The sequence below is a fragment of the Falco biarmicus genome, chromosome 4, assembly GCF_023638135.1.
Source record: "Falco biarmicus isolate bFalBia1 chromosome 4, bFalBia1.pri, whole genome shotgun sequence".
Classification (NCBI taxonomy): Eukaryota; Metazoa; Chordata; class Aves; order Falconiformes; family Falconidae; genus Falco; species Falco biarmicus.
Genome location: NC_079291.1, coordinates 109,340,415 through 109,356,125, shown reverse-complemented (window position 1 = coordinate 109,356,125; position 15,711 = coordinate 109,340,415). Strand labels below are relative to the sequence as shown.

The 15,711-nt window shown below is 36.7% G+C and overlaps 1 protein-coding gene across 11 annotated transcripts in view; it reads right to left on the bottom strand.

Moving 5' to 3' along the window:
• The window catches only part of IQSEC1 (IQ motif and Sec7 domain ArfGEF 1), a 348,442-nt gene that overhangs the window by 19,849 nt on the left and 312,882 nt on the right, over positions 1 to 15,711 (bottom strand). For all 11 annotated transcript variants that reach the window (XM_056336363.1, XM_056336364.1, XM_056336366.1 and 8 more), the window contains 5 exons: positions 10,919 to 11,080; positions 7,340 to 7,462; positions 6,392 to 6,558; positions 3,657 to 3,796; positions 2,058 to 2,087 (listed from right to left, as the gene is read on the bottom strand). In XM_056336363.1, the coding sequence (XP_056192338.1) occupies positions 2,058 to 2,087; positions 3,657 to 3,796; positions 6,392 to 6,558; positions 7,340 to 7,462; positions 10,919 to 11,080 (622 nt within the window). The remainder of the gene's footprint in view (positions 1 to 2,057; positions 2,088 to 3,656; positions 3,797 to 6,391; positions 6,559 to 7,339; positions 7,463 to 10,918; positions 11,081 to 15,711) is intronic.

The following is a 15,711-nucleotide window of genomic DNA, read 5'->3' as shown; positions in this document are numbered from 1 at the left end:
GGAACGTCATCATAGTTCTGATATAAATTCTCTAACAGCTTGCATTCCTGTGTATGGATGCCAATGAAAAGTTTTACTGGGGATAGAATTTGTGAAACAATAAAACCTTGAAAGAACTTAAGATTAAGCAAGTGGGAGCTCAAAGCAAAGGATGTTTGCTTTCCTGAGCATTTTTACATATCTTTATTAAGAAGAAAGGATGCAAAGCAACTTCAGCTTTTGTGAGGTGAAAAGACTGATGTTGTAGATTACTTTTTGTCAGCCACTGAGTTAATACAATTTGTTCATTCCCCCATAGCAGGGAAATGGTGACATCAGGGAAAAGTAAATGCATTTTCAGTCTGGCGTATTTTCTCATGCTGGCAAGAATCATTTTCCATTTTCTTATTTGAAATATCTGCTTTCAAATCTGAATGATGATACCTTGTCAACAATATTAAAATAAACCCTTTAAACTTTAAAAAATTTGAAGTAGAGCATATTCTTTGGTAACTAGATATGTATTCATTTATATCTTTTATTTCTTTATAATTCCTGATTCTGCGTGGAAATTACAAGATTTACTAGGCAAAGAAAAACAGTCGAAGTATGTTAATGCTTCTCCTTCCTCTATATGAGCAGGGAGGGGCTGGGGCGAAGAGGGGAAAAAAAGAGTTTAGGATTCAGTATTTGCCTTTGTTGCTGGTTGGTTATCAAGTCATTTGGTGAGATTCCAGTCTTTCCCTGAAATCCAATGATAACTATACTAATAAAAAGTAAAATGCTAATGGGGTTTAATTTATCTATGGCATTAACTTAATTACCCTCTCTGAACTTGCAAAGAGAAGGTATTTGAGAAAAGATCTGACATGTTCTAAAGGAGCCAGTGAGGTGAAGAATGCTGGAGAAATCAATGTTTTCTATTTTTAGGCTATTCTGTCAACTGAACAGCTTATACGGGTTCTCAGTGAAAAGTGGCAGGAGTAAATGTTGCGTGTTGTCATTCTCTCCTACCTCCAGACGTAGTTTCCCCAGCCCATGGCGGGGATTTGCTACTGCAATGTAACAAAACCCAAGGGTAGTCACTGAGCCTATACACAGTGACACTGAAATTTAACTATAGACAATACTTTCACTGATAGCAATAGATGGATCCAGTAACATTCCCTTCCACCATATTTTATGAAGGTCACATCTTTCAGTTTGCTTTTACAATCCAGTGGTACTGCTAGACATGCATCCATGAAACAATGGCAGGTATTTAACTTAGGAATATGAAGATAGCTTTGCATGATTTTAATTGTTTACACAAAAAAAGCAAGAAACAGGAGACTGAAAAAATGAATGAAAGTTTAAAATTCCTTCTCTGGATTGTCCTGAGTGAAGCTGCTAATGCACAGTGTCATTATAATTGAGAAAAAAAAAAAAATTAGGATCAAATTTGTATAAGGTAATCAGATTTCAGAGCGCTACATGCACTCCTCTGCTATGGGGTGGTTGGTTTGTTCAAAACTACTAGCAACAACATTACCATGAAATTAAAGTCAGCCAAACACTGCAACAGAAGAATAGGTTTAGTATTATTATTAAATATGCCTATAACTTAAATCTGGAATCAATATTTTCTATGTTCATCCACCTTGCAGAAGAGAACTGTTAAATTAACTGGCAATATCTTTCTGGAGTGTCATTTGATACTGAAATGGACCAGAAAGAATAAACACACCACGGCCCAAATGGAAAGGTGAGATGCAACTGTAATTTTACTTGTTTATTCTTTACTGGCTGTCTAATTTCTACAGTGATAACAGCATTTGAAATGCATAAAAAGTGTACTAAAAAAAAAAAAAGGTCTAAAAAAAGTCTCGGCAATAAATTAAGCAGTCTCTGGGAAGTGTATTTTTAAGAAAATCTTTATACTTTGAGAGTTATTACTATAACAATAGGAAAATTTTGCTTGAAAGAAGCCCAATTTTTAAAAAAGTTAAAATGTAACAGAATTCATTATTGCTAGTTTAAGAAATCACTGCCAGTTAAAATGACTATACATTTTGAAGGAGTATGAGAAAAATACCTACACAACCAAGTCCATGATGCAGAGATCCAATCTACAGTAGAAAGACATATACAAGTTCGTTAAACTTCAGAGAAACACAGTACTGTATCATAGCAAGTAAATACGTCATGGTCTTACTATGACTAAATGCCTATAAAGTAAAAACAAATATTTCTATCAATAAGGACTGTTGACTTTTTCCTAAATTTTCTTTCACACAGTTAAAAAGTCTTGCAACAGAAGAATCCTTGAACCTAGGACTCCACGGAGGACATTGTTTTCTTAATCCCATTTAATTTACAAGGTCAGGATTAGTTTTAGGATTTGATTTGCCACATGCCTGAGTGAAAAACCATGAAAAAACCCATCTCCCACAGAATCCTATATATAAACCCAAATCCCCAAACAATTATGGAAAATAACTTTCATATGAAAGCATAAGTGACTGTCAAATACTGACTTCAGAATATTTATTTCCCTTCTCCTCAAAAATATATAAAAGCTGTTATTAAGGAAATTCTGCTTTCTCTCTCCTGCTTCTTCCAAGAGATCTCCTCTAGATTTCTTTACTTGGAAACAGAAGTAAATTAGATTTTATTTTTTTTTTTTTTGGGGTGGTCCCTCATTCCCTTCCCCCCCCACGCCATGTTGAGGCTTGTCTGAGAAAAGGGAGAATCTTGAGATCCATGCTCTTTATCTTAATAAAAAATCCCCCAACTTGTCAGTCCCTGCTGCAGCAAAGTTCCCCAGAGCTGATAAAAAATGTAGAACTTCAAAACCAAGCAAATCTAGTCTTTTTTTGGCTTAGTTCTGGGCTCCCTTTGCGATTACTAACATGAAGATTTTCAGAAGATGACACTAGGAGTATCCATTGTCCCTCTCCACACTAGGTATCATTGCTAGCATGTAAAATACTGGTCTTACTACCTGTGTGCACTCAGCTCCTAAAACAAAGGGGAAAATGCTGTGGTCTTTATTTTTTCTCTCCTTTTCCAACAGATGCTTTGAAGATTAATTTATTTAGCAAAGTATTTCAGTATTTTTCCCACAACAAAGCATGAGGTATTTTCAGATGCTCAAACACAACATCAGAAACCCTGGGACTGGATTTTCAGATAAATTCTGAGACAAAACAACACGATCTCCCCTTACAAAAAAACCAGTTCATAGAGCTAGTTGCAAAGCTGAGAAAGACACTGACATGAACAGAAGTTTTCTATTACTCTTCTAAATTATGGAGCCATAACTGATAATGTAAATGTTGGAATGTGATTCTCTACATCAATTTACCAAAACACTTCAATTACCTCAAAACAACACGAGAACTTCCTAAAATGCAGATATTTCAGTGTAATTTCAGAATTTTAAAGCTTCACATAGAGAAGATTTTAAGACTATTAACATCATCATGAATATTGGACTGCAACAACAAAATGTATCTGCACCATGAATACTCAAAAATTAAAACCAATCTCACAGCAAATTATTATTTTGACAGTTTCTGCCTTTTGCCATTTATCAATCAATTTATACTTCTAAGCAACACACTTCTGCATCGTTCTGTACTGTGCATTGTCCTATATCTCCTTAGGAACTGATAGGCAGTGCAAAGTAAACTTACCGGTTTCTTTCCTACTATGAGTTTTTCAACCTTCTGGACTTGGGATACATGGTCCTCATTCGTTTTCAGTTCCCGTTTGCGGATTCGCTCATAAATCCCAATCAGCATTTCTCGTGGGATATCCTCACCATCATCCACACCTGCAGAAGGCAACAGTTTCTATTATCAGTCTATATCAGTAGAATGATCTAACAAACACTATTATTTCTCAGCAATCCAGGCTTCTCGGCAAGGACAGGATAAAAACATGGGCAACCTTTGTTTCCTCTGCTAACAGTAACATCGATGCTGCCTAAGAATGCTGATGTACTTGTTTATGCTGTTTTGTTCTATAGCTGCCAGTACTTTGTCAACTAACGTCCTATGCTGTCCTTGTGCCTACCTTACCAAAGCACCAGAAGTTACGTTACTTATTACTGAAGCACTGATTTTTGTCCAAGTTTGCCTCCCCTAATATGCCAAGACATTGATGGATATTATACAGATTTGGTTTTTTGTTTTAAAACTCTAATCTAAAACAAAGCCATAAAAAGACTAATTTCCTATGTAATTTTTTTTTCTTTCTTTTTTTTTCTTCTTTCAAGCTTCCTCTGCTTGGTATGAAAGCTTAAATGAGTTAAAATGAGCTCAATAACCCTTTAGATACTAAAATCTCCATATGACCTTCTCCTAGGAATATACTACTGGGAGGAAGCAGATCAACCATTCCATTTTGCCTTTGTCCCAAAACTACTCAACACTGTTCATGAAATAATTTCCTACACGAGAACCTTATGAACATCCACTAAAATTAATTTAACCAATATTTCCTGAATGATTTCAAACCCAATTAATTTACTCTGGAAAAACAAATCAACAAAATAGCCTAGTAGCATTATTCTTTAACACTGCATGATTATCATTGGTATCTCAGTATTCTAAAAAATGCCACAGTGCCTTGAATGCTTGCTCCTGAATTTTTAATAGCAGTGGAAGGAGTCCAATTTCCATAAGTGACTTAAAGCTGGATTTCCTGGGGACCAGATGCATGTCTAGTTGTTAAACAGGTTTTAAAGCAATAAACTCTTATCTCCCATTCAGCAGCCAAAATAGAATATTTTGTCACCCAGTGGAACAACTGTTTGCTTAAAAAATACTGTGATAAAATACTGTTTCTTTGCAACCAGAAGGAAGCAAAACTGCCTCTGTTCTGTTCCACACCAGCAAGTCTTCCACAGACCATCCTTTGCGATCCAGTCATTTAAAGTTACAGGCAAGGTAGCCTGTCACAAAAACACCTGCTATAGAAATTGCTGGCAGTCAGGCTGCAGCTCAGAGAGAATGTACTGTATTTAATATAACTGTAGTATTACGCTAAGTGATGGAAATCATTCCTTTTTTAATCTTTGTGGACTTTATGATAAGATCTCAACACCGACTTATATTTTGCTAAGCTAAAACTTCTGCTAAGCATAGAACGTTCGTTGATGTCTTATATAAATCTAAAAGAATAAAATCACCAAACAAGACTCTCATTTTCAAGGTCTGAAATTCCAGAACACCACAGGTATTTTGTTTTTACTAGTACTAAAATAAAAGTACCACATGCACACATGAATCCAAACCGCCATGCATCTGAGATGCACCAATATATTTTTATATATTAAGCAACGTGATTATGTCTTTCTGCCATTCAGCCCACTTTTAGATACCACTGAAAAAATGGTTGTTAAACAGTACATCAGTACTTGCTAGTGCCTGCAATAGTGGGCCTGTTCTGCTACTGTGCTCCTACATCCATTGTAGCCAAAAGAAGAGAGACTGTGCACTAAGTTGTGCTTATTCTGTGCTTAAAGGCAGGGGGAGGAGGAGGAGGGTCGCAGTGGCTGAGCAGGCAATTTTCCTGGTCTTTGCACAAACACATAGTAATGGAACCTCAGTAAAAGCTTCTTTCTGCCTATGGGCACAAACTATTGTAAAGAAAAAAAACAGGATGGGGGCTTCAGCCTCATTTTACTTCTCTAACATCTGAGTACCCTTCTGAGATAAAAGGTAAGTGCTGTCTCAATCATTCTTCCTCAAATACCCTGGAACAACAGGAGGTATTACCTCCTCATCCACGACCTTCCTCCTCAGCTCTACAGTGACTATTGCCTTTTAGGCACAGCTGAGCACTGGCTGAGCCAATACTTCATAAAAATCTGTTGTTCTTCACCAGAAATAACCAGGATAGAAAGGTCCAAGATACAGATTTGAAAAATTATCTGTATTTTTTTGGCAATCTAATTGCAAGCTTAGGTGTGCTGTAGCCTGGCAAAGAGTTTCTTGATCAGAAAATATACCAATGAAGAAAACTAAATGAAATTTCTGTACTATTTACCATGTACCTTTCAGGAAGATTTTGGAATTCAGACTTCCCCCCCCCCCAAGAATTTAAATCTTTAGTTTATTTGCATAAATTCTCATCATGGCAATTTCTGTTCCATAATATATACATATACATGGGAACAAAAGGTCCTAGCAGTACATCCATTCAAGAAAAACAAGATAAAAATGACAAAATATCATATATTTAATCCTGTTTTCACTATTCCAGAAATAACTAAAGCCTGTAAAAATGACAGTAGTTTTAAGTCAGGTGAAATCAGAAACAAGTGCCCCGTATTTTACCTTTTTCCCAGAATATACACAGTGGCCCTCCAATGACAGTCACAGGGAAAAGCGTTCATGACCTCCATCGTTAAGTGTTTGCTTACCCCTTAGATTCTTGACAAAATCTTCTAGCTTCATTTTGCGTTCTGGTTTCACATTGGGGCTGTACATATCTGTGTTCAACAGTATGATGGCAAAAGCTAGAATGAAGATGGTATCAGGATTTCTAAATTGTCTCACAACACCGGGATTGCAGATACAGTATCGTTGGCTGTAAAAAAGCAAAAAGGGGACTCTGTCACAGCTATAAATTACTATTCTAATTCCACAAAATAAACCAACTGCTCCATTCCAGAGGCTGAGCAAGCCATTATTTGCATTCCATATATATATTTAGCTTTCCATCTACACATTTTCATAAGCCAGTCCTAAAACGTGGAAGGCTTTTGTTTTGTACTACCACTGTAACTTCAGTTAGTATGGATTCTGAGCTACAATGTCAGTCTTCCACTTTTCTCCATAAGTAGCACCCGCTAACACCAGGTAAGAACCAGCATTGACTTTAGCTTACCACCATATAATGACTTACATCTCATTTTGCCCTGGGCAAATTATGCTTGTGTTAGTATTAAGTTAATGTTCTTTATTCCACTATTTTTGAAATTCTTTATGAAAAGTTGAGAGCATATATACTCTAAAATGTAAATGGCCTTGTAATTTCACTCATATAAAGGATTGCATCCATTGTTAGAGACATTCAGAAGTCCTTGAATATCTTTTCAACTGATGCCAAAAAGAACTTTTAATTGAAAAACCTTGCTATATTAATACAAATGACATACATGAACACCAGCAGCAACTAAAACTTCCTATTTCGTATTAGCAAAACCACCACGAAAGACACACCATATTTGAAACTGTATGTAGCTGACAAGGACACTGCAAAAAAGCAGGGAAGTAACTGAGATATACTCAACTTCCCCAGTTCTCCAGCCTGACAGTTAGACAACAGCAGGTTTCTGGTGACTGAGTAATTTATTACAGCATCATACCTAAAAGCTTCAATGAGCCGTTCTACTTTCTGGGCTTCTCCTTGAACACGGATATGAGCCTGAAATTTCCTGAGTGCTTCATCCAGTTCCATTGTTGAGAAGTCCATCTCATCCACAACACAGCTAGGATAAAAACATAGTGCCATTGTGTCTTAATTTCTAACAACACGGTACCAAAGGTAAGCTTTTGAGACCAAAAAAACCTTTCAGTTTTTCATCTCTTGTAGAGTTTCATGGAGTTTTTTGAAACATTCAGCAGCAATTGCAGTAAGTGTAGGTAAGTTGTGAAGGAAGGATTGCAAATAATAGATCAAAGAGAATGTGCACATGTAAGCGGGTCCTTATTTTTTTTCTAACAGAAGAGCTGCTGGAATAGCAAATGTCTGACCAATGTAAGCAACGTACCATTGCCAAGAATAACTATTGGTTTTGTGCTTTCAGGCCAATCAATTATTAGAATGCCTATAACAATAATAAAGAGCCTATACTGTTCACAATATTGGATCTCAAACAGCCTGCAGCAAGCACAATAACCTGTACCAAATGGCTCTGTGTCTAGGAACGTTCTTACATATGGAGAAAAAGAAATAATCTTGTTTGGATACTCTCTTACTATTACTGTAATTCTCACCTCCCCACCATTTGCCATGTCTTTCAGTGAACATTTATGAAGAAATAGTTTCTTGCTCGGAAAATACAGTGCTGACATAAAATAAAAGAAGGAACCAGTTTAATGTAATCAACAATGTGAACTATGTCATTCTAATATTTTGTTTAAAGACTACTTTAAAATCAGAAGCTTGTAAATTTCCTTTCTTTAAACTCAGCTTTAAGTTTTTAAATAAGCAGATATGAATCACTGCACATAACAGCACTGTAATACAGATAGAAAGCACAATCCAATTTTAAAAGCCTTTTCTTAAATGTATAGCTATACAATGACAAATTAGAGTAGCTCACATTTGTCTTGTAGTAGTGTTGTAGCTAACATCTGCTTACCACCTCTTTACAAAATTTGGGCAAGAGTGGAACATACCATTTGCGGAGCCAGCGCAACAACAGCTGCCTTGGTTCTCTACTGTACCACTTGCCTGTACTCTTGCACTGAACTGTGTAGCGTAATGAACTGAAATGATGGGAATCCCGTACAGAGCAACAAAATGTCATGCTTTCCCTCTCACTTTTAACAGTGTTCTTTATGGCGGTTTCATTTTATTCCTTCTTTGAGAGTCTGTACTTCTGTTTTCTAATGCAAAGTCAAGACACAGTAGAAGGTCAGATCCTCAGCTACACCTCTGTGACACCATGCACTCCTTGGTCAGGCAAAGAGAGAATGCCGAGGCGCGCTGCAGAACAGCAGGGCTGCAGGAAGGGTGTCTGATGTCCCCCAAATGTTGGGCAGGGCAACAACATCAATGCCAGCCATGCCAGACCTGCGCCACCCAAACAAGCCTTTACAATTGAGCTACCACCAGGTAGCAACTACAGTAGGCCCAGAATGCAGCTTTTGGTCAAAAATTTAGGCTACTCTCTTGAGCATTTTCTAAGCTCCAATGAAAAGAAGATTTCAGCCAGTTAAAACACACTAATTTACAGCATCCGGGAAACTTGAACACAAATCAAGAGCAAGTCACTTGAAACTGTGTAACAGAAAAAGGATCACCTGTTAAAATGTCTTTTCTGTGTAATAACCTGGAGTTGTTATCAGTTTGACAAAATCTACCTCCAATCTGTAAATGTGATATTTAAGATAAAATGCTATTCTGTTGTCTCTTTTTAAGAAAAAAATACCTTGTTCCCATTTGCAGGCGAGGTTCAGAACTCTACCAAGATAACAGCACTGCTTACAGGGGGTTCCGTGACCCAAAGCGTAGCTGAAACAGCTTATTTAAGAACAGATTAATTTCAATGAAAGGATTGTTGTGGGGTTGTAGGCAGGTGATTATGACCTTACTCTTAACAATTCACCTCATCAGACTCAGCATCTGGCTTAGCAGAGATAAACTTCTTACCCATATTCTGCTGATCTGTTTGAGACAGTGAGGGCAAACAATTTGTTCAAGATTCCAAAATGCATCATCTAAGATTATAAATCATCTTGTCCTAGACCTGTACTGCTTTCTTTTAAAAAATAACAAAATATGCACTTTTTGGAAAGTCTTCAGCCTAGCCTGACTCATAATTGCAAAATCCAGACAACCATTACAAGCAGCTAATAATGACTCATGCTGAAGAGGGACTGCATCAAAACCAAGCCATATTCTGTTCCTCTATTGTAAGGCTGGCTGCATGCTTTGGTAGGGAGGCTCTTCTGCTGCTTTCTGCTGGGTATTGTACTGTAAGAAGGCAGCCTTTACCAAGGCACAGGAAAGGAAGAGAAGACCTCTAAAGAAAGGTCTATGGCATATGTACCCATGCCATTAGCCATATTAATTCAGTGCTCAAGTTTACAATTTGAGATACGTAAGTTCTGATGGCATAATAGCAAGATCAAGAGGGCTGTAGAGAAAGTGACCAGCATCTCTGTAATAAGAAGCCAATGAGAGCAGTCTATAAGAAATATACAAAGAAAATAGAAGGTGTTGGCAGACACTTTGTAGCAGGATACCATAACCTTAAAATTATTTGCAATGTATCAATATTATGTACCAACATTCAGTCCTCAAGAAAGACCAATGCAAATTTCATACAGCTTTCATTATACTCGGTTTAAAACTGCGGTCAGAATTTTTCCTAGTCTTCCTTAATGGACAAGATGCAGGGCTTTTTCCATTCTCAGCTGTTTTGTTAAACATCTAACTAAATTTTTTATACAGTTCCTTGAACAAAACTGGACTAAGATGTATTCATGTTTACAGGTCAGTATGTCAGGTATAAGTTAAAAAAAAAAAAAAGCCCCACAAGAATACATGTTTTAAATAAACACCCTCTTAATATAAAGCTTCTTTTTTTGTTCTACTCTGTATATAAGGTTTAAAAATTTATGACCAAGCTGCTAAAAGTCTAATTTTCTGCTTTGAATTTCTTTGGTTTTTAAAACAATTTTTGTTTATCTAATCTTTTGGAAAAAAACCACTTTGTATAGATCTTGTCAGCATATGCCTGTACACACTGAAATCCCTGTTTACCTAACATCTGAGCCATTTCGCTGTAATAATTATTTTCATGTTCCACTACTGAGGAGGCCTTATGTTGCACATAATATTATTTTGTTTCAGTCAGTAAATTATTAGAGAGCCCAAGGAAGGAAAAAGACTTTGAAATAATGTATTTTAAAGCCAATGAAATTAAACCATAAATTTAGAGTTAATGTACATGAGTACAGGGAATATAAATCCTTGTAAGTATCTTGCTGAATCAATAACAAAAACAGTAACTTAGCTGGAAAGCAAAGAAATAAATATTTGCTCATGTACATGCTTTCTTTTTTAACCCCTAAGAGTCTGGCTTCCCCCTCCTTCAGAACAAGACCCAGAGGTAAGTGCAGAACATTCAGAGACCATTATTACCTGCAGCTCGATGACATGGCTTACTTAAACATTAAAATATGCTTACCTCCTCCCCACACAGAATACTCACTCTAATACATCCCGGTTGAACTGTTTTTGTCGATTTCCCAGAAATTCTCCAATCATCTGTCTGCTGAGACCTTTCCTTTGCAGGAGAAAGTGGGCAACACCAACTGGAGTGTCTGGCACAAAACCTCGCTCAATTAGGTACTGGACTCCTTTTTCAGGCTTTCTGAGGAGAAATGAGAATGCAAAACTATTAATTTTCTTCCTTTGGACCCGAAGGCATTTGATTAAAATTTTACAACAATTTTGCCAATCACTTTTAACTAACATACTACTAGTATGGGCTAGTATGGTTTCAGGATAAATGTAACCATCCTGTAAGAACATACTGTTCACTGTTAATAGCTTACTAGCTTTGAAACACATCTTTGCATGTTATTACACATTTCCCTGCCCCATAACCCTTCCAAAGAGATGCTTTATATGCAAGCAGCTTCAGGCATGAAAGTCAAAACACTTGTCAATGCAAAAGACAAGCCCAACATCAGCTATTAAATGCTCCTGCTGCTGGGAGAGATGTACCTTCCAGAAACTGAACTAAAAAGCTGATGCTGAAAAACAAGAAACAAAGAAAAACAAAAAACATCCCTGACCTGCCATCCCCCTGCTGTCAAAAGCTAAATTTACTGAACAAAAAGATCTGAAGAGGTGTAACTTGCAAGATGAGAATACAAAAAATAAGGGGAAAAAATTGTCAGTCATGCCAAAAGAAGCAATTAAACATAGTGGCACTCCCATCTAATTTAGTTTTTTTTCTTGTCCTTTAACACACCCATTGCCCCATATTTCTTTGCCTCAGACAAGCGCCTTCATAGTTTCTGCAGTATTTTACATCTCTTTATATGTCACCTCCAGAGTTAGCTGTAACCATTTTTGATCTCAAAACAAAGCAAGCTGAAGCTACTGATTTTAACATATTAAGAGGTGTGCGCTGGGGAGAAGGGTTGCGGCTGGAATTGGTTTCTGGCAATAAAATCTACTGCTTATAAAGGCAAATGCTGCTTATGTTTCAAAGTGATGTAAAATTCCCCTTAGAGCACACGTTGTGCGCTGCATCTTCCAGCAGTGTGATACAACAACTATAATTTCTTCTAAAGATACTAAAGGGAAATCTTTAAAGAACCAGTAACTCCATCATCATCTTTAGTTTGTAAGAAATTATAATATAATGTCCACCTGTAAGAGCAAATCATTTGCAGTATGCTGGATGACCTGAAAGATATTTCCTTTAAGGCAAGCAAAATCAATTTCAAAGGACAAGGTGACTGTACTATTTTTATACAAGGTTGATCATACAACCATAATCCTTCCTCAGGGTTTTTAATTGCAAATAACATTACTAAATACATCACCATTTGCTTCTCCTATTCTTTTACGTTACACTATTATACACTTAATACCCTATTAAGAGCTAGATAGATCAGAGGAATATCTATAATTTAATCAACAGGGAGTTCTCAAATCTCAATTTCTTGCATCAGGCTTTGTGGCTCTTTTCATCTGAAATAAGATTAACATATGATCATCTTCTAAATACAATCTTGTAAAATTAATCTCCATACTCAAAAAGTATCCTTTTTCTTGTAAGTAATATAACTGCTACGTTCATATGCTTTTGAGTTGTACTACAGAATTCTTGATCCTTCTGAATTTGAAATCATGGCATCCAACAAAACCAGGAATAGTTTTCTCCATGCCCCTTGTTAGTGAGTTACATTTGTCAGTAAAATTCAGAGCGATAAAAACCCAGGAGAGTGCCTCTCCAGCAATTGTCTAAACAGAAAACAAAGAACACTATCAAAAAGCACAACTTGATCCAAAGATCACCTTTACTCAAGATACAGAAAATGCTGGATCATTACGCACTGTACTAAACCACAACTTGAACTCTTACTATCCCCATAAACCTGAACATTTAAAATCATCACAAAGGTGACTAATTTGGCATAAGCTCCTACATATTTGTATTTTACATAAGTCAGGGTCTCCTTTTTCACATAAGAAGGTCTGCTTCTGGTTCAGCAATATGACATCACTTCATTCAAATACACTTCAAGCCAGGCTAGGTAAGTCTCCAAAACAGACTAAATCCACTTAGCAATACACTGGAACCCAAAAGCTCTTTTCCCATTGATAGTTTCTTCATGCTGAAGTGAAGCACCAGGAAGTTTTGCAGTCTAGGATTATGTGAAAGTAGTCCATTTTGTTACAAAAGTTGTAACACAGAAGCAATGTAAACTCTGAACTGTAATAACATGAAAGTAGTACCTGAAAACTCTGAGCTGTAAGAATGAAGACTACTCATTCCCTATTTGGTAAAACAAACTGTAGTAGCAGCGGCATAAACTTCAGAGTAACAAACCTGGAAGAATCATTTCCACAGTGAACAAACTTTGTTCCTTCTAATTCATGGCCCTACCCACTGAATTTGCCAACTAGAGATCAATTAAATTGTGTCATATTATTTTGAAATCTGCCCTTTAAAAACTGTTAACTTTGTGGTTCTGTTCTAGAAAGAAACTGCAAACCTAGAGAATGACCTCAACTGAAGAGCTACTTGTGGGCTGACCCCAGCCAACAGCCAAGCACCCAGACTAAGCCAGTACAGAGCTACTGCTAAAAATAAAGAACTCAAGAATTAAGGGCTTCTCTAGAGAATTGCTACTACCTGTTGAGATGAGAATTGTAACTTTCCATAACGTTACTTGGATTTTTCTTTGAAGGTTCTGATGATAGTCATCACTACAATGGGGATAAAGGATTTGTTAGAGCAAGCACTAGCAGTGTAACCTACTTAACGACAGAACCTACAGCTTCAGGTCATCTTTTGCTACCTCGCCTCAAGTTAATGACAGTCTACAATAGAGTGTATTCCAAAGGATGGCATAAAGGGCAAGTAGCCAGAGGCAGCTGGTACCACTCTGTAGTTGTTAGGGTATCACTTGCTAAGCAAGGCAGCCTACCATGTTTTCAGTTTTCCTGTTATGGAAGTGAATGCTCTTTGGCTCACAGGTGAACTCTGAAGGTTAAAGGTTATGTGGGCACGTGCATAAATAAAGTTCTAAATAAAATAAATTTCTGTGGCTAAATGTGGGTATTAAATACTACAGGTGAAAAATTTTCCTATCCAATGGGCATCTCCCTGGTTTCCCATTCAGCTCATAAATGATAATTCTAGTTTCTGTTCTGGAAGTCTAGCTTGCCAACAAAATGTCTTCATATTTCTGTTTTTGATGATCTGAAACCTTGAATTCATTCAATACTCTTGACCAAGAAATTGAATTTAATATGAACTACATTTTACCAAGCAGCTTACTGGAAGTACGCTCGCTCTCTCTCTTTGCCTTCTAAGCTAGGGAGGTTCTGGGGAGTTTTATTGCTGTTGTAGGCTCCCTCCAACCCTGACACCAGGTATGACGATCATGGATTTCACATGAGATAGGACATCTGACATGTTACCCTACTCAGATATCCTGCCTACTCAGAACTGAGCGTAGAGCTTTTTGTACTTACAACTAAGAGTCTTTTGTGATTAGGAAAACTCCCAGTATGGCTTGTTAATTACACCTACCAATAACAGGGAAGATGAGAAGTCTATAAATAGCAATCACGAAAGCTGTGTACTCAGAGCATTTATTTTCAGATTTGAATACATTAACTAATATCAAAATGCATCCTCTGAAGCTAGCACCTTACACAGCTGATAACATACATATTTAGAGAACTTTTGGTATTTACAGGATTGTTTCCAAAAATAAAGTTTAAAACTGTCTTCTACCTAAAAAAAAAAAACCAACACAAAAACACCCAACCAAAACAAATCAAAAGAAATCTACTCAAGAAAAAGAAATAAACAACTAACACAAAAGATGCATACTAACATATTTACATAGGATTCTCAGATGTTACACAAAGGGTTAAGGAATTCTCCAGAAAATGATTAATAACAAGACCTTTAGGATGGTTTAAAGTGATTTTTTGGGGAAAAACATAGATGAAGAAAGTAATGCAAACTTCAGAACAACGGATGAAAACTATACATTTTAATAAGCCTGCTTCTTAAAGAGCACTGGTCATATCCAGTAAAATTTTTGACTTTGTGTGTTCCTGAAGACAGGCTGAATCCTGCAGCAATTTCTGGAAAATGACATCTTTAAGAAGAAGTAAGTGCCAGAAATGAATAGCACAAAATCACACACAGATATCAGTTAAAAAAACAAAGAGCAGAAAAGCCCCAAACCCTCCCCTCCCCAAAACTCCATTCCTAAAAAGCCAAGACAATAGCAAACCCCTGCACATCACTGCCATTTCCCCGAGTCAGTATTACACCTTTCCTTCCTATGCCTAATACTAACTAGTAGGAGATGGCTTATTTACTCAGCAAGTTCTACATGCACTACTGAAAGCGTAGATTCAGTGAAAGTTTATATAACTTGCTGACATTCATGTAGATCTCATTAGAGTGGTCATTTGTTGGGAGTTTCTAGATGGTGAAGCTGAAGAGGATCTGGGTTTTCTTCCTTTAATAGCTATGCAGGTTGAATTTGGAAAAGTCACAAAAAGGTCTGTATGTTTAAGAGTTTTGCTAATCTAAGTGATGGACCAGGCTCTCCTAAGAATGAGTTCTCCTTTGGAGTACGGGGTAGAAAAGAAGTACAATAAATAGAGTAATGATATCAAAGTTGGGACATTTCTGAGAGAAGTATCCCCTACCCAAGTTAGGAAAATATAGAAAGAAAAAAAAATAAGTTTCTCATTTGAAACCCTAAATTTATATAAGCAGCACAGAATCTTTAG